The sequence below is a fragment of the Tenebrio molitor genome, chromosome 4, assembly GCF_963966145.1.
Source record: "Tenebrio molitor chromosome 4, icTenMoli1.1, whole genome shotgun sequence".
Lineage (NCBI taxonomy): Eukaryota > Metazoa > Arthropoda > Insecta > Coleoptera > Tenebrionidae > Tenebrio > Tenebrio molitor.
The window spans coordinates 3406182-3429184 of NC_091049.1; the positions used below are offsets into that span (position 1 = coordinate 3406182).

General features: G+C 40.9%; 4 protein-coding genes and 1 long non-coding RNA gene across 7 annotated transcripts in view; 1 reads left to right on the top strand and 4 right to left on the bottom strand.

Moving 5' to 3' along the window:
* Positions 1–18: 18 nt before the first annotated feature.
* LOC138127838 (PHD finger protein 12) lies at positions 19–3929 on the bottom strand. 2 transcript variants are annotated; one of them, XM_069043913.1, is made up of 7 exons: positions 3628–3929; positions 3385–3569; positions 3076–3332; positions 2274–2521; positions 1648–2218; positions 968–1512; positions 19–447 (listed from the first exon to the last, which is right to left on the bottom strand). In XM_069043913.1, exons 1-7 carry the CDS (start codon positions 3673–3675, stop codon positions 88–90), a joined length of 2214 nt encoding a protein of 737 aa, XP_068900014.1. In that variant the 5' UTR covers positions 3676–3929; the 3' UTR covers positions 19–87. The 2 variants fall into 2 exon arrangements, with proteins under 2 accessions (XP_068900014.1, XP_068900015.1); XM_069043914.1 differs by having other exon boundaries at positions 968–1470; positions 3628–3927.
* Positions 3930–4001: 72 nt separating this feature from the next.
* On the bottom strand, positions 4002–6643 carry LOC138127842 (bleomycin hydrolase). Its single transcript, XM_069043918.1, has 6 exons — positions 6482–6643; positions 5554–5954; positions 5367–5504; positions 4838–5313; positions 4667–4787; positions 4002–4300 (listed from the first exon to the last, which is right to left on the bottom strand). Exons 1-6 carry the CDS (start codon positions 6489–6491, stop codon positions 4076–4078), a joined length of 1371 nt encoding a protein of 456 aa, XP_068900019.1. The 5' UTR covers positions 6492–6643; the 3' UTR covers positions 4002–4075.
* On the top strand, positions 6644–8093 carry LOC138127843 (WD repeat-containing protein 18). Its single transcript, XM_069043921.1, has one exon. It carries the CDS (start codon positions 6850–6852, stop codon positions 8074–8076), a length of 1227 nt encoding a protein of 408 aa, XP_068900022.1. The 5' UTR covers positions 6644–6849; the 3' UTR covers positions 8077–8093.
* Positions 8094–8983: 890 nt separating this feature from the next.
* The window catches only part of LOC138127840 (uncharacterized), a 112520-nt gene continuing 98500 nt past the window's right edge, over positions 8984–23003 (bottom strand). Inside the window, exons 3-11 of one of the 2 annotated variants that reach the window (XM_069043916.1) lie at positions 13423–13564; positions 13300–13367; positions 12984–13244; positions 12384–12927; positions 12188–12330; positions 12044–12139; positions 11867–11992; positions 11558–11818; positions 8984–10357 (exon numbers count right to left, since the gene is read on the bottom strand). In XM_069043916.1, coding sequence (XP_068900017.1) covers positions 10260–10357; positions 11558–11818; positions 11867–11992; positions 12044–12139; positions 12188–12330; positions 12384–12927; positions 12984–13244; positions 13300–13367; positions 13423–13564 — 1739 coding nt within the window. In that variant the 3' untranslated portion in view covers positions 8984–10259. Of the gene's footprint in view, positions 10358–11557; positions 11819–11866; positions 11996–12043; positions 12140–12187; positions 12331–12383; positions 12928–12983; positions 13245–13299; positions 13368–13422; positions 13565–23003 lie in introns of both variants that reach the window. The other variant, XM_069043915.1, reaches the window with a different exon arrangement.
* Positions 14207–22954, bottom strand: LOC138127857 (uncharacterized). The gene is made up of 2 exons (XR_011158455.1): positions 14381–22954; positions 14207–14330 (listed from the first exon to the last, which is right to left on the bottom strand). It is a non-coding gene; the product is annotated as an uncharacterized lncRNA (long non-coding RNA).

Here is a 23003-nt window from a genome sequence, read left to right on the forward strand (position 1 = left end):
GAAAAAAAATCGATTCGATTATACCAAAAAATAATTTTATGCCATCACAAATTTACAGAATGAAAATCGAAATTTTTTTCAACACACTTACGCGGCACAATCGACAATCGAGAAAACGAAAGAGACGCATCCGAACCTGAGGAGGCTTCCGTGGTTGAGGATCGCCGATCCTTCCCAACCTATCCTCGAGGATTCCCCCACGTTCGTGCAACAACACTCCATCGTGTCCATGTTGTCTATCGCCGTCATCTTCGCTTCGAACGAGTTCTTTCTCTGTCTGACGACTTTCCTCCGCCGGTCGATGATTTCCCGCACTTGCACCTCCAACGGCACCATCTTGCCGTCGCTCTGCTTCGGTCGCTCCGTGTTGGCGTCGTTCGAGAACAAAACGTTGTTGACGAAGGTCCCGTGCGACGAGTAATTGATCAGTTCGAAATTTTTCGTAAACTAAGAAAAAAAATCTATAGAAAAGGGAATTGCTTATCAAAGAGCAGCTGAGGGTGCAAAGCTGTTCTACTACGCCACTGATTCAATCAATAAATTATTTGACATCTTGAAGTACCTCATCAATGCGTTTTTGTCTATAATTCTAACGTGAAACTTAAAAAATAAAGCAACATTATTGTTAATAACCATTTCACTCCTGACAGTTCTGAATTTGACATCTGACATTTGATCCATAGATATAAAAAATGAAATCATAGCCTCCTCTTATGCCAAAACATCGTGAATGGCGTATATTTTGACAGAGAAATATCTGCATATCAACGGATTGACCCTGAAAATACCTCAAAGGTCTGTTCCTGTTAAAAAACGTTCTGATCCAAATATTGTCATTTTATTGATCGAATATCGGTTGCAAGCAACTTTAGTTGTGTTCGTATCTAGTGCGTTCATCACTACTGCCACCCAACAAAGCGTTGCCAACCTGACGCCTTTCATTTCCCCAACCGTGAAAGCCACTCACCTCGTCGTAGAAAATGACGGCGTGCCGCGCCGAGATGTTATTGCAATGCCCGAACCTCTCCAGGTCGACGTCGTTCGACGACCCCTTCCCCACGTTCAATATCCTGTACCTCATGGCGACGGCTTCCGGATACCTCGCCGAAACCGTCGGTCTGAACCCCAGGAAGCTGTCGTCGTGTCTGACGTCGTTCGGACTCACTTCCGACGTGCGAACGTTGTAGAAATGTGGCGACACGACCGGACACATCATCGCTCGGGCCCGCAGCGACGATTTCGGTTTGTTCTTCTTCTTCGGACTGGAGAAGACCCGCGATATCCTCTCGATGTCGGCGGGGGTGAGGAGTTCGCTGGGCATCGGCATGTGGCGCAACTTGTTCTGCAAGTTCGACGAAAGGTACAGATTCAGATTGGTCGAGTTGGGCGGCTGGTTCAAGATGTGCTGGATGCGCTGGTAGGCCAGGAGTTTGAGGAGGCGGTCGTCCAGTTGCTTCAGCTCGACTTCCACTGGAGAAATTGCGCGATTATTGCAACGAATCCACTCGACAACTTACAACAATAAAAATGTGTCAATACGATAAATGACATTTCACCATTATTTCAGACCTACTTGATTCAATTTCATTACACAAATTCAAATCGTGTCGTGCCAAACTTAAGAAAATTAAATCCCCAGGCACTCACCTTCACTGGTTATGTCGGAAACCACGTCCGGGAGGAAAAGATTGTTGTCTTTTTGTTCGACGGACGCCCCATTCACCATCTCGTTCTTGATGCAACCGTTTCTGCACGTGAAATCTTCTTTCAGGTCGTTCTGGGTCGAACTTGAATTTCCCTTGTTTTCTCGCTCGTCTTTTTGAGTATTTTCGTCAGAACTTTTATCACACGTCTGGTCCTCAGGACCGTTACACGAATTGTTGTTATTGCTACCAGTTTGTACTTCGCTGTTTTCTTCGCATTTCAACGCGTCGACCTCTCCGTTGATTTGCTCCCGACACAATACAGTTTCCAATCTTAGGACGTCCCTCAAACTGGGCAGCAGCTTCACCGGTTTCTGGTAGTGAAACTTGACCATCGGCGGTACTTTGACTTTATTCTTTGGTGGCAACTTGACTTTGATCCGAAACGGGGGATTTTTGTTGTGGATTCGTCTAAAAAATTGTAATCTGATGGCATCTTGATCCACTGGTCCGTTGAACTTGTCCCAGAGTTTTATTCGTTCAGTGGCGGAGATCGAAGTGAGCAATTTAGAATCCTACGATCAACAAATAAATCAACGGGTTTTCTAGGGGGCGCGCGACCTCACTTACGAGGTAGTGTTCGACGTGATTCGGACACATCCATCGTCCGCTAGGTGGTGACGTCAGCGGTGGATCTAGACAGTCCATGTGGAAAAAAAGAGGACAAAAATCGCACGAAATTAAGGGAGCTATCCGGCACGACTTTCGACATTCGTTGCATTTTTTCGCAGGGAGGAGGATCGTGGCGTCCTGTTTTTTCTCGTGATCCTTCTGGATCTTCAAATTTTTCCGACCGTTACGAGAATACGGCGCTTCAACTGTTATCGGCGACAAAAAAAAATTATCCTTTTTACGACCAAAAAAGCGTGTTCGAACAAAACAAAAATGGCTGACATTGTCTCACACACCCTCAAAAGGAAAAAAATGGCATTTTAAACAAGATTTTGTGAAACAGATTTGATTTAAGCTGGTCACGGCCATTTTGTAACAATCAGGGGGCAAAATAATTTAGGAGAGGTGACAAATTCTTGTATACCTAATTCATTATAAAGGTGCATCTTAGGTGGCTATGAAAAGCTGATTTTTTTTTGGCAACCCTGGCTAAAGACCTGTATCTAGTGTTTTGTTTTGTTATGATTACCAACCATGTTGTCATCTGAAAATATGCTATAACAATTAATTTGTATTTTCCGTGGAATTGATCAACAATAAACAATTTTTGAATAAAAATGTATCATTTTAAGGTTAGAAGCCATTGTGCCATTACTGTCATTTGTCAACAGTTAGTAACTTTTCTGGTGAGGAGCTAAAGGTGCATTCACACTTCCATTGTCTCTCAGATGCACATTTATAATGTATAGAGTATACGTACCTTTGTCAGTTCCTGGAAAAATGCACGGTACGCTCATGCTGCGGGGCAACTCAAACTGTCTCGGGTTCATAGAATTGGCGGCCTGAATGAGCATGTCCATGGGGCTGATCTTGATCTTTTTGGCGGCTTTTCCTGCAGGCGTCGAGGCCGACCTCTTGTTCCTTGTCTGGGGCGTGACACTACTCTTCTTGGCATATTTACAACTGTGACAGAGCCATTCCCCTGTCGGTATGTCTTTCTCTTCTAAAGGTGGGTCACTACAAATTCAACTTTTAGTGGCACTTATTTTCGAGGCGTCGCTGAACAGACTGGCATTGTAAATGGAAACTTGAAGGACACTTGTCACAACAAATTAAATCACCCCCTTCACTGCACGCGTCACAACTGTCATGGTTATGTCCCTTGCCTGGTCTCTTGAAATATGGATGGTCGGTCGACGCTTTTTTCGATTTGTTCTCGTCAGACTGCGGCGGAGCGATCAGGGCTTGGATTTGCTACAAACAGAGTTCAGTCTGCAACCTCGCAATCCGCCATTTTAGCAACAATTCTTACGTCCATGAGGCCCCCCGAAGTGTCCAAATCGTACTCGACAGAATTCATCGTCGCCAGTTACGACCACAACATTTACGAAACGAAGCGATGAGTCGCAAATCGTCATCAATCAACACCGGATTTTTTTCTTTGTCGCTTTCATGACGATTTTCGCTGAATGAAACAGTCCCCTCTAAAACTGCGAAACTTGCCGTGTATAAAGTTAAAATGTAAATACGTGTGTCAGTCCGGGTAGATTCATTGATAATACTTGAATTTATTCGCGATTTGTCGAGGTTTTTGACAGTGTTTGCCGCGACCTGTCAAGCTGACACTCGACGTCAACAAACTGTCACTCGTTACCGACTGAGAGCGCGAAAATCAAACCACCCGCCTTGCATCAAAGGAAATATATTTGAATATAGATTGAAGTTGGTATGAGGTAAGCAAAACATAAGAATATCTAAAATTAACTGGAAACGTTGGCGAGAGTTCCCATGGGGTCCCAAGCCGGCAAGACGACGGGTTCCTGTTTGAAAACGTCCAACACGTCGACAGGGACGTACTTTTTGTCGACGACCACTTCGAACACGTACTCGTTGAACCAGTCGGTGCTCATGATGAGGTAGCCTTTCTCGCCGCGGTCTTCGCCCCACGAGTTCTCCACCCGAAGCTTGGTCACTTCGCCCTTATCCTGCAACATAACACTCAGCATGGTGACACTGACAGATCCATCTATGGTACCAACTGTTTCAGTTGGCAACAAAAAAAATTACACAACTATGAATTGTACCTATTTCTGTTTGTTTTATTGACATTATTGACAGCTGGCATACATTTAAAATTGTTAAACGCCTTGGTTGTTGTAATCTTTTATTAATAAAATGAATTTTTCGTTGGAACATGACATAAAAGTCACCAGAATTTATTGCCAACTTAAACAGTAATTGTTGCTAACAAAGCACAGATAACCCACAGTTTTTTTAAAACACTTTGTAAATGAAACAAAGAAATTCCAAACACTATAAGGATGTCACTTATTCTGAATTACAATACTCACGTTCAGACTGACCGCGGTGAAAACCATCGCGTGTGACATGGCGCTGTCGCCGTAGATCAATCGGTCAGCCTTGCTCAGAACTTTCTGAACATCGACACCAAACACTAAAGGAAAGTTGTGTCTGCAACATCGATTATCAAACCAAGAGACAATTTAAAAGACTCGACCTACACTTGCGTGTCCAGTATGCCCTGTTTCCCTGCGAAACGCTTCATGACTTCGCATCCGAACCAAACAGCTTCGCCGTCTCTGATGGACTTGGCTGTTATCTCAAGTAACAACTCGACTGGTTGGTTGTTGTATATACAAAGACGCCCCCCTACGACGTTACCTAGACAGTCCACAGTGTATACTTTACCGTACTCGTTGGAAGGCCTAGGATCGGTCACTATGCATACTTTATTGTCGACGTCGAAGACAGGCTTGACGTGTTCGGTGTAAAACGCTTTGGGGGTGATGGGGCCGATGCTGTGGTACGTTTTGTTCTTGTCGTAATAACTAAACGTGAAGGTTTCGCTAGGGACCCCCAAGCAAATCGCGACGATTCGGTAAATATGGCTCATCTGATCTTTGATAACATTTTGTACTTTTAAATCTCCTTCGCCCTTCGCGATCAGGTCTCTGATGGCTTTGGCGTACTCTCTCAGCTGCAACAAAAATTTTGCCGAGTCATCGCCGAGACCTGACACTCGCAACTCACTTTGGTCTTGAGTATCTGGTTCATCTTGGCGCTGGTTTCGCAACTGAACGATTCGGGGAAACACTTTTTCGGCATCAAACCGTGTTTGGTGATCAGGTTAACGATCATGTCCCACTGACCCCCGTCCGAGATGGGGTCCTGAAACAGCAACACCAGTGACTGGGACCCGAGACGAAGGGTTATTTACGTTCAAGAGGAAGGAAACGAGGCGGCCGTCCACCGTTTCGTTTCTTTTGGCGGTTTCCACGATGTTGTTGAGGAAATAGTTGCATCGCTCGATTTTGTCCCAGAAGAACAGGTACGCTTGAGAAAACTCGAAATCGTCGATGTTGAGGGCTTTCATGAACGGCAGGCGGATCACGTTCAGGGTCGCGAATATCCAGCAGCGCCCCGAGTTTTTTTGGTTGCTGACGGGCTTGCCCTCGTTCTCGACTTTGTACTCGTATACGTGGTGCGCCTCCTCGAGGGACTTTCGCGACAGGCAAGCGTCGAACGGGTCGATCCTCGAACACACGTTCTGAGCGAAAAGGTTTTTCTCGCTCGCGTAAAATTTTGTACGGAACTCGGTCAATATTTCTTCGTTTAGTGCTGCAAACGGCGTCACATCATCAGACAATGTTATCTGATAACAACTCGCAAAATCTATTTAATATTTAATTAAATATTACAACAATCTGATTGCATCAAATCAAATAGTACAATACGGAGATAAACGGGAATCACACTTTTTGTACTTTTTATTTTTACTCATACAAAAATAAGAAAATTCCAATCAACCAACAAACAATTACATTCAGTTTTTTTTGCGAATATCAATTATAATTGTTATGTTTATTAGGGGGAAAATATTTTCAACAAACATTTTTGCGATATCTACCCTTGCGGTTTTAAATCCGGAAAAATATGATACTGATAAATACAGAGAAACATCACAAAAGCACAAACAATTCTAACAAAAAATGTTACATCTGGTTCAGTATCTTTTTAGTCCGTCTTTGTTAAATCCAAAATAAACAATGACTTGAAATTTTGACTTCTTCAATGACTCCACCAAAAAATTACAAATATCCTTATAAAATTCATTCGATTTAATTATTCTTTTTAAATTCACTTACACGAATCCATTCTAAAGATTATTTCTAATTAAAACACTCAACAGCTGACCGACTGCAATTTGGAACACCACAAGAAGGACAACACCTGTCACTGTTGTTTGACAGATTGTGTCTGTCTCTGGTATCTAAAGTCTGCCAGGGTTGCCAATCGTCCAACTCCAACGTCACTATCATTCTTATAATTTTTTTATTTCCAATCAATTCATTTAATTGATTCGTGTGCTCGCGGAACATTCACAATAATCGTAAAACACGTGGAAAAATCTATTGCGGTCTCTTGTTCGGTTAAAACTCGAGCAGACAGCGAACGTGTCTCTGCGACCAACATAACCTCACTAATCTCTCCGCATGTGATTTAAATTTAAAGTATGGATACGCGCGAACTGTTATTAACGACGTGTCGACATGTGCAGCAGTGGTCGGCTTGTTTGTGGGACCATTCCTCAGGTAACATCCTCCACTGCTACAAAAACGGCGGAGTCGTGGCCCCCAAGACTGTAAATTTCGTGGGTAACGATTACATTGTGAGTGCGGATGACGACAAACCGATGACACACGTGTGGTTGCTTAACAGTCAAGAGCCGGTCAAGAAGTTGAGTACGATACTCCCGGAGAGTGTGACAGTGATGAGTGTGTGTCCCAAGGGGTGTTACCTCGCGGCAGGAATAGGACTCAAGTTGTATGTGTGGCACCTGTCGTCTGGAAAGTTGTTCACCATCCAGAGAAAGAACTTCCAGGCGATCACTTGCGTGAAGTTTTCCAGTGACGGTGTTTACGTGATAATTGGCGGACAAGACGGTTTGTTGGTTGTGTACGATTTGGCCAGTCTGGTCAGCTTCCACAACAATTACTTGTCCCAAAGCGATATCGGACAGGTGGAACCTCTGTACACCAAGCACGACCACAGCCTCCCCATAACAGACGTCCACGTCGGCGCCTTCGGCCACAAATCTCGCGTCGCGACAGTTTCAAGCGACAGCACTTGCAAACTGTACACCCTCTCCACCGGCACACTTCTCCTGTCTCTCGTATTCGACGAGCCCCTGTCCTCCGTTATTTTCGACGGCCCTTGTTGGAACCTGTTCGTGGGGGCGCATTCCGGAAAAATCCAACAGTTCAGTTTGAGGGAACCCCCGCGATCGTCCGAACACCACGTCGGTGGGGACCTCGTCTTTCAGGGTCATCAGAAGCGCGTCTCCTGTCTCGACTTGAGCCTGACCAGCGGAGTGTTGGTGTCCGGTTCCGACGACAACTTCGTTTTCATTTGGGAAATCGCGAGTCGCCAGATATTGCGCAGGCTGGAGCACAAAGGCGCCATCACGAACGTGAAGTGCGTGCTGAATCATGACCACTTTTTCAATCAGAATTTCAAGCCCAAGCTCGTGATGAAGAATCTCGACAGGGACCTGGCACAGACGGAGGAGTTTGTGGTTTGTGGGGTTCACGATGACGACGTGGAACTGAGTGACGAGGGAAGAAGCGACGGGGAGGACTCCTGCAACGGTGTCAATGCGGAAAATGCGAGGTTGAGGGCTGTTAATAAACAGCTGTATGATGTTGCTGTACAATTGAGTCGGAAATGTCACAGTTTTTAATAAACTATTTAAATTGACTGGTTGAGTTTATTTCAAACAAATCCCACAGCATGGGTGACCCATTTCCCTTTAAGGGTGGCGTGGCTGCATTTTGTGCTCTGCGCCGGACCCTTACCCTAGGTGGCGGAGCATTCCCGACCACGAGAGCTCAAGAAACGAAAATCAAAAATCTTTTATTAAACTGCATACGGTGGTGAAACCACACAAAGCGCTGGATTTACCTAACTTATAAGTAGAAGAGGCCACCATATTCCGAACAATACCGTAAAAGAAAAAAATGGATGTAGAAAATGACATAATAGACTGAGTATAAGAGAAAAGGTTGGTATGGTATCATACACGGTGGAAAACAGATGGTCAAAGAAAATTTGGATTTGGATTCTTACAGGAAAAGGAAGAAGATTCTTCGTTTTTTTTCTACATTGCCTGGGATTTAAAAATGTAAATTTTATCTTGCGCTGCGGGTTTTGGCGCTAGTAAAGTCCCTAGATCTAGCAACTTTGATTGTAGACAAGTCCAGTGCCCTCTGGAGTCCATTTGGTGAATCAGCGCGTGTTTGGTGACTTGTGGAGGAAATAAAAGAGACTTGCATTATTTTCACTTTATTTTCGTAGTCAAAATATAATAATTAACCCTTATAATATGGTAAGCAAAAATTGGACACACTATTATGGCGAAAATTGTTTTCCAAACGTAATAGTTTCGAAAGTAAGTCAAGCGGCAAACAAGAAAATCACAGAGAATCGAGGCCCGCATTTTTGAAACGCACAAACCGTGTAGAATCCACAAAAACTTTTCAACAGAACTGAACGACAAGGTCGTCGTCGTCGTTCGGCCAAAAAAGTGGGGTGTTGTGCGGCGAGGGCTTAATAATAAATAATAAATGTCAGGTTAAAAACAAACGAAATAGAGCGTCACAGTCTTTTTTACATTTATAAATATAAAAACAAGGATAACCACTTATAGAACACATATATACAGTAATATACAAAAAACGGGAACATATCCACAAATATGTTTGGGATGACGATGTGAGAATAGATCTTGGACACAAAGAACTAATTTGAAACGGTCTACGACAGTGTATTTATGAATATGTTTTAAAAATCGTAGCTATAATATTATCATAATATAAACATTATATTACATGAAAAATCTTGGCTTGTGAAGTAAAAAATAGTGTTTAAATACATAAAAAAATATGCAAAAACACTAAAAAACGTCTTTATAATATACCATAATCCAGTTCGTTCTTTATAACATTCTTATAAGTCTACTCTGAACTAGCTTTTTATGTACAACTTTACAATCTTTTAGTTTTTCTTTTTTAAAATATACCTCTTCCCTCTGTATACTCGAATAACGAAACTATCCATGGGTAATGTGTGCCGTCTCGTTTAAATTCGCCTAAAGAGAAATTTGATCGACGATTACCCGATTGTAATTAATTACAAGTATTGGCAGTACCAAATATATAAAATCTTAAGTTACATCTCTACTGATCAGAATACTGTGTCGTGTCCGGTATAAAATGTACGTCTAAATTTACTCTTCTAACAGACAATAGCTTGTTTAAATTCTCCTTGTTTTCCTCTATATTTAGAATTTTTCTATAAGTACGAGGGAGGCCAACATCTATCATATGTATACAACAAATTCACCGTCGAAAAGAACGTTTCTGATTTGGCTACGGTCGTAATGGCAAGAGAAACTAGGTATAAAACATCTTAATAACCACCATTTTGTTCTCAACAAGCTACTTTCCATCACAGTATTTTTCAATGTGTTTTTTTTATTATTCTTAAAACAATCGCAAAATTATATACAGGCAAGAAAATACGTAAATATACAATTTGTGCTATTAGATACCATTTTTCCAAAGTAAAACCTTCATACCGTTAATTACACAAGCACGAAACAAAAACCACAGAAAAATGAAACGTTCGTTGTACCGTTAAGCTCCATATTATTTATTATTATTATTATTATTATGATAAAGTACGTACAGCCATGCTTGTATAATTAGAGTATACACAGTCACAAACGTATAATTGAAGCCAACATTCATGTTAAAAAGAAATCCAGACCGTTGACGAAACAAAAAACAAAATCGAATTATCATACTAAGTCCCTTCGTGAAACACTTAATACTCTGATAAAGTATGCAGCACAGTCCGTCTTCATCATCTTATAGCTAGAGTGGCCAGTAGTGAAGATAGGACGATCAGAAACGTGGGAATCGCAATCGAGCAGGAATTTTCGTTGTCAACAGCGCAGGTTCCTGTAATCAAGAAATCATTAACTCGCTTTACTACGGTTAATTTCGGTTTTTCTTATCTAGATCGGGGTGATTAAGTGCAAGTTGTGCGCCTCCACGGTAAAATAGGGAAACGGCGAAGACCTGTTGTGTTTATTGAGCTGTTTTTTGTTTTCAAGTGGCTTAGTGCGTTTTTATTGCAATTTGGAAGTCTCCATGAGAGACGTCTCAGATTTTTCAAATTGAAAAAGTTTCAAAGGTCGGGGAAAATCACCGAATCGATCTGGTGACGCAAATGTTCCATTCGGTTTTCATAAATTTATTTTTATGATCCGAGAGCAAATGTGAACGTTAGCTAAGTAACGGGACATTTTCTTGACGAAAATTTGCAAGAACAAGGCATTTTTGTGATGATTACGAATTAGTAGGAGGAAACGATTTGGACAATGTTTTCTTTTTCTATTTTTTAATTTTAACTTATAATACAGATTTTGTTACATAATGGTGTACATTTATATTTCGTTTTGCAAAAATGTGAGGTTATGTCATACCATGCCAACTAAAAAGACGATTTTTTTTATTTTTTTTAGCAGTCGTTGTAGTAATTAAGTACTTGTTTTTGTTGTGATCGGTTACATGTATCAAACCATGCACTATTTTTTCTACTTTGCACCTTTTAAGCGATTTTTATGTGAAAATTAGCAATTTCCAAATTTGAGGAATTTTGTCGTAGTTGGCAACACATAATGTCATATTGTTTGGAAGATTCAAATTTCAATTGTTATTAACAAATTAAAACTGGGCACGTCTAATGCAACGATTAACGTTTACAACAATTCGTTCTGTTTTGGCGTTTATTTCGACGTCATGCCAAGATCAGGAATGCCAACATTGAAAAAGCAAATTGCCTAGTTTGTTTCAAAACTCGAATTTTTATTACATCACGCGAAATGGGTTTTGTAATAGCATTCATACAGCCGCAAAGCAGAAAAAGCACCCCTTTGCATCTTTGACAAACACAGAATACCGTAAGTGAGAAATTCCTTAGTAAGTAAGTGAGGTTATGTATGACGTTGATGTTGATAGTTCAACGTTAAAACGACTTCTCCCCCGAGTCTGCGTACAGATTCGTCTTCACCGACTAAAACACGGCCTCGTTGCAAATTTCCACCTAGATTGAGCCACTTTCCTTGGATTTTTCCTAAATTGCTAACACCCCCTTACCGTTACTGGTGAAATTGAACGCCCAATTTCCTGTAACTCCCGGTATGATGTTTCGATGGCAACTCTCCGAGACACCGGACAGGCGTAGAACCGGCGGTTCCACCTTCTTCCCCAACGACCCCTCGATCACGGTCGTTTCCGGCTGGTTCGACAACGTATAGATGAAACAATACCGCAACACGTCCGTCGACTTCCTTGCCACAGGTGACGCAATGACGTAAGAAATCCCGTTCTCTTCCCAACTTCCGTGACAGGAGTACTCTGCCAACAAAGAAATGTTCACCTGCCCCGTCCTCTCCTCGCACTTACCACTTGTGCTTTGCTGGGCGCAAGTCGACCGGAACTCGATCCCGTGCGAACCTCCGCACCCGACGGCCAGCGCTTCGTAATTGTGGGAGTGACAGTCGGTGGAGGGCTGATTGGGGGCACCGTCGCCTTCTGAAACGCACACTTGACGATTGGTGAGTTACCACAACCGGGACGTACCTGTTTGCGACCGCTTCCTGCGCTCGCCTGAGCGGTCGGGGTTGAACAAGGTGTAGCGGCCCAGCTGCGGGCACTTCTTGGTGTGCAGTGCTGTAGCTAGAGAAAGTTTTAGCACGGCGCGTCAACAACAACAACCACACTTACTGATCAGGGTCGTGTACGGCGTCGTGGTCGGATTGAAGTTGGCGCAGGCCTCGTCGGGGTTCTCGAAGTACTTTTCGGACTGCTGCAGCTCGATCACGTTCGAGTCCCGCTTGTAGAACACCATGCAGACGTAGCCGCTGTCGCTGCAAGCGGCAAACCGTCACGGTCGGAGCGACCCACACACTACAATAGTTACCAGCCGGCCGTGATGTGGGCGACGATCTGGACCTTCTTGTGCTCGTGCGACTGCAGGATCATGTGGCACACCAGGCGCATCTCGGAGTTCTGCCGCCGCTGGTCCTGCGACTCGAAGCCGAACTCCTGGAAACCGAAGGCGAAGTGTTGGTGGACCTTGTTCGGTTTGGGCGTCTCGTCGTCGAGGACCTTCAGCGTGGCGTTCCTCTGGCTGAACTTGTACGTCTTGTGGTGGTCCAGACTCAACCACGTGTGGTGGTCGGTGATCCACAGCGGGAACTTGCACCGGTTGTGGTGGTTGTCCACAGTGGTCAGCTTCATCGTCTTGCTGCCCTCGAAAGCGTTCTGTAGACCGTTGCAAGTGGCGTCGCCCGACTGGGCTATATTGTACACGCTCTTATTGTTCTCCGTGTTCCTTTGGTAGATGAAGCACCGGTACTGGTCCTCATCTGACACCAAACTCCTTCGGTTGCCTTGGGAGATGCGACCGATCAGATACCTAGTCGAGCCTTCTTTCCACGTGGCAAGACACACCAGTTCTTCCACTGCAACCAACACAACCTGGTCGAAACCCCCCACACTCTATACCCAAAACACTAACCGTTGCTCTCGGTGGAGGGAACGTCTGGACACGCCTGGTACTTCAAAACAAGACGCGAGTCGTCGGTGCAACTCTCAGCTTTGCTAGGGGGATTGTTGCAATCGCCGGTCCCTCTGTTGTAGCTGAAGGTGAAGGGGGCGCTCTTGAAGGGACACGCCACCGGCTTGGCTTCTGGATGTTTGCGGAACATGCTGTACAAAGGCGCGTCTCCCGTTATCCCGTAACAAACGTCCTGCAACGACGCTTTGCTCTCACAAAACGCTGGAAAAAAATCGTTGTCGGATTTGGGAATTTGATTTCGACTCAATTTGCTCACTCTCTTTGTACTGAAGAACGCTTTGGTGCTGCTCGTGAATGGCCAGGCACCTGTAACAGTCCTCGGATCTGGAACAAAAACGTCGTCACTCTCGTTTACTTAAAATATAAGAAGTTCTCTCACTTGTCGTAAACTAGATACTTGTCGCCTTGCTCCTCGTAGCACTCCCCTTTCGTTTCTATGTGCGTGGCGTTGATGAAGAGCGGGTTCTGTACTCCGCTCAAGAACCACCTACCGATCCAGGACTTCTTGAATTCGCACCCACCTGGAACGAAATGCAACTGTTACGTAATTTGGTATCGACTTCGTGGAGGTATTGACCGGGGGAGTGGGCGCGTTTGTGGAATAACATTTATTAATTTTTCATTTTAATTGCGTTATGTGAGCTAGGAAGGTTTTGTTTTGACATCGACGAGGCACGAAGCACCGAGCTGTATTTAGAGATAATAAAGCGTGTTTTTTTATCGTGAAATTAAATTTTCGACGTTCTCTCAGAATTGAATTATGTAATTTTAAAATATTTTACACGGGCATAATGAATAATTTATCACGGAAAAATATTTAATGTTCGTTGGCCAGGAGCAGTAAATACAAAAGCGTTTTTAAGCTTATTAGCGTATTTCGAGCAGGGGAAAACGTTGAGAACACTTCAGTTAACATTTTTGGTTCATATGGTTTTAAACGCAGCCTCTACAGATAATACGTTTATAGGGAAAATTATTTTCTTAAAGTGGCAATATTTTTGTACCGATCGAGCTACACTAAATCACCAACTGCACTTTGTAGATTTAAGTGTCGTGAATCGAATGCAACAATGTTTCGAAAAAATCGTTGTGGAGGTGCCAGGATATTTCATTCTAAAAATGACAACATTTTGTTTCTGTTGGGGTCAAATCAAATCCACAACTAGTTTTCAATTAGTTTAATTCTAACAAATCGGATGAACAAAACTGCCGATCCTATCTCAAACATTATTTAGTATTCAGTAATAATGACGCGTTGTCTTCGTTAGGGTTTGAACCAGATCCAATCTAAAAACACAGTTGGGTAAATTTAATAATGGCGAATCGAAATAAAAAACCGTGGGATTCTATCTCTGATGATGTCATTGTCGAGGGTACTGCATTTAATCACCATGCACAAATGGTGGAGTGGCTGAAGAGTCGATTGTGACCGCAGCATTCGTCAGTGTGCAGAGTAAAAACACAAACAACGCAAAAAGTGAGGTTAGATTGAAACAGCAAACAGCTGATCCGTGATCTGTAATCCACAATCGATTCTTCAACGCCTACTTTGCAGATAAATTAAATCAACACACGAAATGTATAAAAAAGGTCAAAAGGTGGAAGCTGGAGGTTGTCTTCGTTATGTTCTGAGTTAAAAGCGGGTTATATAAATTACTACATGTTACACTATCTGTAACACAGGTCGGGAAAACTACATTTGTATGGCTCGGAAAGATAATGCATTGGAAGAATATTTTTCCATTTAAAGTAATATCTCCCCTTACGGTTTAAATTAAATTAAATCTGAAAACTGTGTTTTGTAGATATATTCATAACGAACTGAATGTAAAAAACTGTATTATACAGAGTGACTTTGAAGGTTGTGCAGATATTTTAACCTGTGATAGAACCCCACAAAAGGTAACGATTGAGCCAATGATGACTTATACCAATGTTGATATTTTTCGAGAAAAAGGGGCTCAAAGTTTTTCAAAAAAAGTTTGGGAGCCATTTTATAGATAAATGGGTCAAAAATAAATCATAGCAGACCTTTTTTGTTGTCATTTAATTCAAAATTAAGTCACTTTGACAATAACATCAATCTTAACCGCAATTTAAATCACAAATGTCCTTCACCAACCTGGAGAAAACCCATATGGTCTTTGATCTATGGCGAACATTCAGAACTAGCACGGCAAATCTATGGTGAAAAGTTGCCTCAAAGGATATTTCGCAATACGCGAACCTTTGTAAACATTGCACAGGATCTTCGCGATAAAAATCAAACATAACCTCGAATGACAGAAAAACTTGTCATTTTAGGTTAGTCGTTGGTTAAAACTGCCCTCCAAATTTGAAAATTTTCAGCGTTTCCCAAACAAAGTGGTTTCTTTTAACATCTACCACGTCAGCTTAAAATATCTGTACAACCTTCAAAGTCACGCTGTATAGATCAGAAAATGGTGGATGCGCCAGGATATATTTTTTTATGATGCAAAAGATATTTCTTATGGTTTGGCGTTGATCAAATTTAATGTTTTATAGATTCAATTATGACAAATCGAATGCAAAAAACCACACTCTGCTTCTACTTAACACCAGTCAAGCAAACGCCGTTTACATATCATATAATGGTGGATGCGCCAGGATACTATTTTGATAACGATATTTATTTCATAGTTTGGACAAGATCAAATGTAACTGTTATTCATAGATTTCATTATGCCGAATCAGACGTAAAAAAACGTATGACTCTATCTCTAACAGTTCGAAAAATTGGTGAAGGTACGGAATATTGTTTTCTCCCTACCGGTTAGAAATGTAGGCTGTGGATACCTCATTTGAGGTGAGAAAATTCAACTTTCTCGCTAAGGTAAGAAAGTTAATCATGAAATGTTTATGGTAAAACTGTACCAAAATACAAATGTCAAAAGTGTCAAAAGTGAAATAAGTTATTGATAAATGAAAGCCAATTCAATGAAGTAAGTTGGTAGGTCAATCATATAATCTGGAAAATAAACAGATAAGCTAGGTAGGTAGATTACTTTACCCTGTTTATATCAAATTTTCGAACAAACCTCAAATCTTCAAATGCGATGACAAGTTAATTAAACAAATAACACAGCCTACTATTCAATTCTCAAAATTTTCGTTTTAATCGCGAATATAACCATTTTTTTTGACTTTTTTCAACAAAGTTGTGCCGGTAGGGAAAAAAATTGTATTCAAACCTTGTTAAGAAAGTGTCCTTGCAGACCTTAGGCACTTACAAACCTCGTCTACGACTCGGTTTATAATCTTTGCCTGCGGTCTGCAAGAAACCACTTTCTTACCTTGGTTTGAAATATACTATTCCATAAAAATAACAATATCTTCCTTCCGGTTTGTGTTGGATCAAATCTGAAAAGTGCGTTTTATGTATTGAGTTGTGGCGAATCGAATGCAGAAAAAAACACGTGACTGCCTCTAGCATTGGTTAAGGAAACTGCACATACATTTTACCAACATGGAGGAGTCGCTTGGATTCTCACTAGAAATCTTTCTTATTGCTTGAACAGAATCAAATCTAAAAACCGTGTTCAAAAGATTTAGTCGTCATGAGTAGAATGCATAAAACTACACTTTGAATCCTTAACATTATTTAGAAACCGGGTTTTAGATTTAAACATGACAAATCGAACGCAAAAAATTGCTTCACTCTATCTGCAGTATACGTCGAGAAAACTGCATTCACATGGCTCGGAAAATGATGTAATGATATTTTCTCCAATAAAAATACCGTTTAGCTATATAAACGAAGCTGTAAGGGAACTTCTACCGTCTGAGCTGGATGAAATCTAAAAACTGTGTTTTCGTACATTGCTTATAACTGCACAAACGGCATAATTCGGTCTCTACACAGGTTGAGAAACACGCATTTGTGTAGCTCGCAAAAATGGTGGAGGTGCCAGGATATTCTTTTCAGTAAAAATTACAATTTCTTCCTATTGTATTGTGTATTGTGGGTTGCATTTTCAATTCCGTCGGGCTCATCATCACCCGTGAAATATTCTGTATTATAAGAACGGGTAGTTTGTTTGATTCGTCAGACATAAAGTTTTTCTCTTCTTATTCAACGCCAATAGTAACGTTGCTTCAAAGCAAAAAACTGAAATCGAGTGGTCAGGACGGATTTTGCACCGTGACATAACTTTCTTTCTTAACCAATAAAAATGCGAGCAATACTTTTTTTAAGAATTCTCCAGTAATAATTGGTTTTTGAAAACCAATCAATATCGACGCTGATCTCAGTTCGGTAATGCTTTTATTAATTAGATCTACACGTTTAATACATTTGTGTTGTTTGTAAAGATGTTTTCATTCGTTTCTAATACAGTAAAGGATCGAACGAAAATTAAAACTATAAATATAACTATTTCTTTCGTAACGAAAATAGACACGAGAGGATTGGTAGCTCTGTGAGGATTTCAGTACCAATAAATCATCCCAAATCGTGCCAACGTATGCTTTTGACTCTACTGCGGGCTGCCTAGTTTCTATACTCTTTTCTGCTAATATAAAAAAAAAAAACTTTTTTCAAAATATCTCAGATATTTTTATAAGTCATACAGGGTGTCTCAGTTAACACTTTCGAGCCTCATAACTCAGTTATTTTCCAGCGGATTTTTATGAAATTTAAAATGCAGATATTTTAGACGGTGAAGAATAAAATCCCATTAATGCAATCATCCAAATCTTAAAAACGTAATTTTTACATGCCTTTTTAAAATGTTGAATCAATTAAAATTTACATAAAAAATTGATCGTCAATAAAAAATGCTGTAGGGAAAAACTCGTCCTTGAAAGACGTCTGGTTTGCAAGAAAAAAGCAAAAAACTGTGTTAAACGTGGCTGCAAATGCAAAAACGTAGACGCGTATGAAACAAACGCGCAATTTTGCAGAATTTTGGTCATCTTTTTTCGCAGAAGCGCAGGTGACATATTTGTCGTTATTCTTGCTAACCTGACAAACACTTACAAAGTTAAAGACAATATTTGGACGTAATTTATTATACTGAATGCTTTAATTCTTCCATAAAGGACTAAAACTCGATCGGGATATTTTAGCAAAGTAATTTAGTTCACGTACGCTTCCTGTGTCTTCAAATAAACTGACGACTCTCTTAACCTTACATTTTGTAAAGCCTACATTTGGATAGTGTTCCACGAGAAAACGAACTGTGTCATTGAAGTTCTTACGATACTCTCCATAGGCAATTTTTTTTCCTTTTTCAACAATATTGTAATTTCTGCCGCTGTAGTCTATTTTTAGAGTATTTTCAATAAATTTTCACAATTTGACATTTCTAATAAAGCGCGCCCAATTTTGACAGACTTTAAGGGGTGTACAAAATGTTGCTTGGCAATTAATCACCAATTGTTTCAAAAGGTAACTGCTCAAATACTTTCAAATTTTACATTTAAATTTTTAACGACAAAATCTAATTTTTTCGTTGAATCAGACAAGTGATTTACTTAATTGTTTGTGTAGACCCCTATTTTTTAATGTTTAACAATTTAATAATAATCGCGCATAATTTTCAATAAAGGAAACATGTGTTAAAATTACATTTTTTAACTTGAGGTAATTTTATTACATATTACTAATTGAACCTTCACGGTTTAAAATATCTGCATTTTAAATTTCACAAAAATCCGTTGGTAAATAACCGAGATATTAGGCTCGAAAGTCGTTAGATCGTTAGACTTGAGTTTCTTCTCAGATGAAGCATGGTTTCATGTATCAGGATACGTCAATTCACAAAATGTTCTTGCTTTTGGAGTTTTGAAAATCCTCATGAGTTTGTTGAAGCACCTTTACATCCAATGAAAGTTGGCATATGGATCGCAGTTTCGCGCAAAAACTTATTGGTCCTATATTTTTCCATGAAACTATTAATGCTCAGAGATACGGGGAATTAATTTTGGATGAATTCATTAACCAGTTAGATGACAAAGAGCTTCAACACGGTTATTTTCAGCAAGATGGTGCGACACCTCATACAACTCGTGCAAATCTCCAGTTTTTAAGTGACTTTTTCGGTGATCGCATCATAAGTGGAGGTACAAATACGGTATGGCCTCCGTGTTCGCCTGACTTAACTCCCTTAGAGACTTTTCTGTGTCACTGATATTATTTATCTTCTTCTTAAGTGTACAATAAATATGTGATTTGTTGAGTGTTGGGACCTATCAATAATTCATTTTTGTTTTCATTTCATTTTCTTTGTAAAGCACCAATTTTGTCAAGCTAGGCAACCAGTAAAACCAATGTGTTCTGAGGGTTGCATATCATAGATCATACTAACATTACATTACATTACATATTAGATTTCTGGTAAGAGTCTGCAAACTTTCAACGCCTACTATGATCCCACATTCATTTATAGACACTCCGTATATTCGTATGGCCTGGAAAATTAGTGGAGGTGTAAGGATATTGTCTTCAATAAAAATAGTAATATCTCTCAAACAGTTTAAATCAGATTAAATTTGCAAACTCTAATTTATAGATACAATTATAACGAACTGAAAGAAAAAAACAATATTACAAAAATGACGAATACGCCGGGACATTTTTCAAAAATAATGAACTCTTCCCTAGGGTTTGAGCTACACAGATCAAACATGGAAACTGTTTTTGTACATCTGATTATGACGGACCGAATGCAAAAAACTACCCAACTCTATCTGCAGCACATGCCGAAAAAACTGCTCGCAAATTATTATTCTTAAAAAAAAAAAACATCTTCGTATCGCTTTAAGTTAGATGAAATTTGACAACTGTGTTGTATAGATCCAATTACGGCGAACCCAATACCAAAAACTGCATCACTCTATTTCTGGCATTAGCTGGGAAAACTACAAATATAGGATCATTCGCATAAAATGTCAACGCTTATGTAAATATCGTGCAACCAACAATACACATTTTAATTGCTACGTTGGATTCATTTTAAATAATCAAAAGTGCAAATTACTTGAAACTATTATAGTCGGAGCGGCGACTCAATGGAGTACCTAATAAACTGGCGTGACCTTCATCCGATTTTCGGGGGATGGTTTTCTATTGGTTAAAGGGCGCGCGTTAAAAAGCATGGTGCAGCTCAATGCACGCAGCCGAAATTTCCATCCATTCTTAAAATTTTCATGACGTCGCTACGAACTATCACGTGAACACCTCGTGGCTACTCCACTGGTTCGCCGCTCCAAGTATAGCTGAAGTTGTTCAATGTCAATCTTTAAACAGCTTGAATTAAATGAAAAATGTTCACAAACACTGTACAATGTTCAAAATGCCGACCATATTTATCTTGACACGCTTGAATCCTTGAGACTTTGACAGAGACTGACAGAAATGCAAAGTGTTCAGAAAGCCATCTTGTCTGCTACTTTTAATTTTTCTTTATTGAAGTCTGGAGCCATCCAAGAAAACGTAATTTGGGTTACATCCCAAACTCCCTCGGGTCAATATTTTACGCGAATAACGTTGTAAAATGGTGGATGCGCCGGGATATTTTTCACTAAAAATGCCGATCCCTTTGTTATTGCTCTGGTTGGATCAAAGCTAAAAAATGTGCTGAACAGATTTAATTGCGTGGAATAGAACTGTATGACTCTTATTTAGTAAAAGAGTGTTTTTATTATTCTCATCGGCTAAGCACTCGTTCCTTGCACACCCTATTAACGCTTTCGCTTTGATCACTGCGCACTACACTGGCAACGTTCTGATCGCACGTCACACATTTCTGTTTTGCATTGGAGCGGTTCCACCCCCTTCCCCTACTTTAAAATTATCAAATGGGTATCTTAAGACACACGTTTAAATTTGCATGGGCCTTTGGCGAATTCTAATTGGCAAAATGTGAACGGGTGAATTCATGCATGTGAAGGTACTACCTACCGTAATCTCAACACCGTGAATTAGTAAAGGTATAAGGTCCCGGCATCTATAAGACAGTCCCTTATGATTCACTAAGCTGTTTACCGGGGATCCACCTTCAACGTCATTGATAAATTATTAGCCTCTCAGAATCCGGAACCCGGAAGAACACGTCTTTCAAATTTTTTCCTCGGAGAAATTAAACGGCGCTTCGTAAGCGCGAAAGAATGGCTTTCGAATGACCATAATAGTAAAATTCAAAAGTAAAAACACAAATACAAACATAAACATAACAATTCGGCACGGAATCACCCCGCTGAGTAAAATACCAAAGTCCGGGATATACGATAACGTTCCTCCTCTTTACGGTTCCCAAATGTGGTACATCGCAAATCGGACTTACAACTTCCGTTGCATATTGATCCGGGGGGGGGGGGCTGAAATTGGCGAAACGGTCCTGACCCGCACGGAACGAGTCAATACTTGGGCAGAATAATTGGTTTTGTAAACGCAAATTTAATTGGCAAACAACATTGTTGTAAGTAGGGAAAAGTTTGTTACTTCATCTGGGGTCGCAGCTGGTGTCGGCGCGGAGTCATTACAAAGCCAGATTAAAGCGATTTAGCAATGTTATTACCGTTTCTTGAAGGAAGAAAGAATGCGAATCGGCTTCAGAATTATTCCATCAAACATTATCCAGTCGTTCTCGTCGTTACGTCCAAACAAAACCGCTTTCTCCGGCTTAATTTTTTCTTCCAGCGTGACTGATTTTTTGCACGATCTCTGTGCGTTCTCCTTTTGATTTAGTACCGCTTTTAATTGATCCAGGCGAGGTAGCCGAAATGATCGTCGTAGTTAAGAAGATTAGCTTTAACAGTCGGCACTTTGTGCATCGATTTTCAGATTTCAAAAGAGACGAATGAAACAGAGGGGTCGGAGTGACGCACCTAATAATTCGTTGTGACTAGTAGAATCCGCTTAGACGTGTGGTTTGGTCTGTTTTTGTGAGAGTTTGAGACTACACTGCTAATCCTGCGCGATGTTGAAACATCACCGCTCCTGTAACTGAGACTTTTCATGACCTGGATGTGAAATGGAGGGGCGAATCGAGGGGAACTGGACGTCCCGAAAGGAAAATCTCTCGATCCGGACCGGCTTAAAATCACAAATCTGTCTAAAATTGCCTGGGATACAAAGCGAGCAGGGGTGAAGGTTGTGACGCGTCGACGGCACGTCCGTGCTTAATTCGTCCGGTCGGACACGATAATCTAACAAATTAAGAATTCCTCTTTTTAATAATGCGAAAGGGAATGCAAGCGAGAGCCTCAGATTCGCATCCCGGCATTTTTAAATAAAAATTTAAATGCCGACTCAAAACGGAATCCGAAACACTCCAATATTAAATTCACTCCAAACACAACAAAGAACAGTGTCAATAGCGACGAGGTAAAAATAAGTTGGCGGAGATGCCACCCCCGCCGCCCACACTATGCCAAAATCCCGCCAAACAAAGCTACGCTACAACTAATGACAGTCACTTATTCGCGACAAAAGCGCATCGTCGACAGCAATGACGTAAATTGCGTGTGAGATGGAGAGAAGAGAGGGTAGGGCGACTTTTTTACGCCGAGGCACCCTTTGATGAGGAAGATGAGGGTGATTACGTACGTACTGCTTCATTATACAGGTTACTTTTCGGATGTTGTTATGTCAACATCGAAGCCTCGACATTTAAGAGAGAGAAAAAAATCATCTTCAAAGCGAAACGACGAAATGGCGACTATTAAGCGACGCACACTTGGTTTTGTTTACGACCTATCTGACTTTTATTATCGAGTTTTCTCGTTGAAAAAACGGATTTTCCTCTCTCCACGGCGGCGACGTCATCCACTTCTCGACCACGCCCATTCTGTTAAATTTTTAAGGGATGATCCGATAACGTGAGACGTCACTTTACAAAGTTGAAGGTCGCTGTTTTACCGACGCCGTTGTGACGTCAACGGTGACGTATCGTGTTCTACGTCGTGTCGGCCGAGTGGTCCCATTAGAAATGAATT